This window comes from Nematolebias whitei, chromosome 5 (assembly GCF_014905685.2).
Source record: "Nematolebias whitei isolate Nwh7 chromosome 5, NemWhi1, whole genome shotgun sequence".
Lineage (NCBI taxonomy): Eukaryota > Metazoa > Chordata > Actinopteri > Cyprinodontiformes > Rivulidae > Nematolebias > Nematolebias whitei.
The window spans coordinates 31,356,462-31,357,848 of record NC_056502.1 but is presented as its reverse complement, the minus strand read 5'-3'; the positions used below and the strand labels follow the sequence as shown (position 1 = coordinate 31,357,848).

The 1,387-nt window shown below is 39.1% G+C and overlaps 1 protein-coding gene across 1 annotated transcript in view; it reads left to right on the top strand.

Moving 5' to 3' along the window:
* The window catches only part of LOC119410369 (serine/threonine-protein kinase ULK4-like), an 8,958-nt gene extending 8,510 nt beyond the window's left edge, over positions 1–448 (top strand). Inside the window, exon 3 of the mRNA XM_037677279.1 lies at positions 317–448. Within this exon, the coding sequence (XP_037533207.1) occupies positions 317–448 (132 nt within the window). The remainder of the gene's footprint in view (positions 1–316) is intronic.
* Positions 449–1,387: the final 939 nt, after the last annotated feature.

Genomic DNA, 1,387 nt, shown 5'->3' with positions numbered 1-1,387 from the left:
TATATATATATATATATATATATATATATATATATATATATATATATTATATGTGTTCTTCTCCACAGTGTAACTCCTACTCACTTGAATATCTTGCACCAAAAACATTAAGGTTTCCTTGCATTTCCTTTTCAGTTTCAGTTCAGAAAAACACATCTCCAAAACTACAAACATTCACTATTCATATGATATCCCTCTGTGACGGGGGACTTTGGTGTACCGCTTGTTAAATCTTAATACGTACAGAACCATTTTGCACTGACTATAAAAGACACTGGAGCTTCACTTGGTTGACTGGTGTGTTGGTGTCTTGCAGGATTTGGTGTTGAAGGTGCTGCGATATCTAGAGAGCCCGTCTACTGTAACAAGAGCCAAAGCATTGCTGCTGCTGGTGCTGCTAATAAAGGACAACACAAATACTCTGGTTTACTGCTGTCAGCACAGGTAACAATGCACACCACCACACATTCATACTGAACCGATTCCACAGAACAGTCTCAAACAAGACAATGTATGACTCGCCATGTAATAAGTAAAGGCCCATCAACCTTGGTGGAATGCATGTCGCCCACAGCGTTTCATTTCAGGGTTTAGCTGTTTTGGTCAAATTTTGTACGTAAATTACTTTATGCATTATCTCACAAGATATGTTAGCAGTCAGAGCATATGATGATGACGACTCTCAGACAATACCACACCAAAATTAGCTTATTATCTGCACATTTAGCTAACTTACACTCATTTTGGCTTGGCTAAGGTCAATTAGCTGTGATGGCCATTTTGAATCGAAATGTTTGAGTTTCAGATGTACAACCAATAATCAAGTTCTTGGATTTTCCAGTGTTTCATAAGATATTTAGAGAAAGGAAAGGTCAGGGAAGTCTGAGATTGTCATAATTGTATGTTCTCATACAACGGCAAAATTAGTTTTCTGCATTGAACCCATCACACGTGAGATACACCCTGGTGGAGCAGTGGGCAGCTATGTAAGTGCCCGGGGAACAATTAGAGATTAGATGTCTTGCTCAGAAACACCACGCACGACATGTGGGAATGGCAGGGAGTCGAACCGCAACTTTCTGGTCCCTGGTCGGCTGCCCTACCTCTACCCTATCTCAGCCCCAATTTAACAGACAGCGTTGACTCTGACAAGTAATGTCAAAAATTTCAACCAAAAATGTTGCACAATGTGTTGCTCTTTGTTGTGATGTGAATGACCCTCAGCTACTACCACACCACATTTTAGGTGAAAAACTAAAATTGACAACGCATGTTCATGGCAATTAGCTGTGGTGTTTATCTTGAATTGAGGTGACTCCAAAAGTCATAGAATAGAATAGAATAGAATAGAATAGAATAGAATAGAATAGAATAGAATAGAATAGAA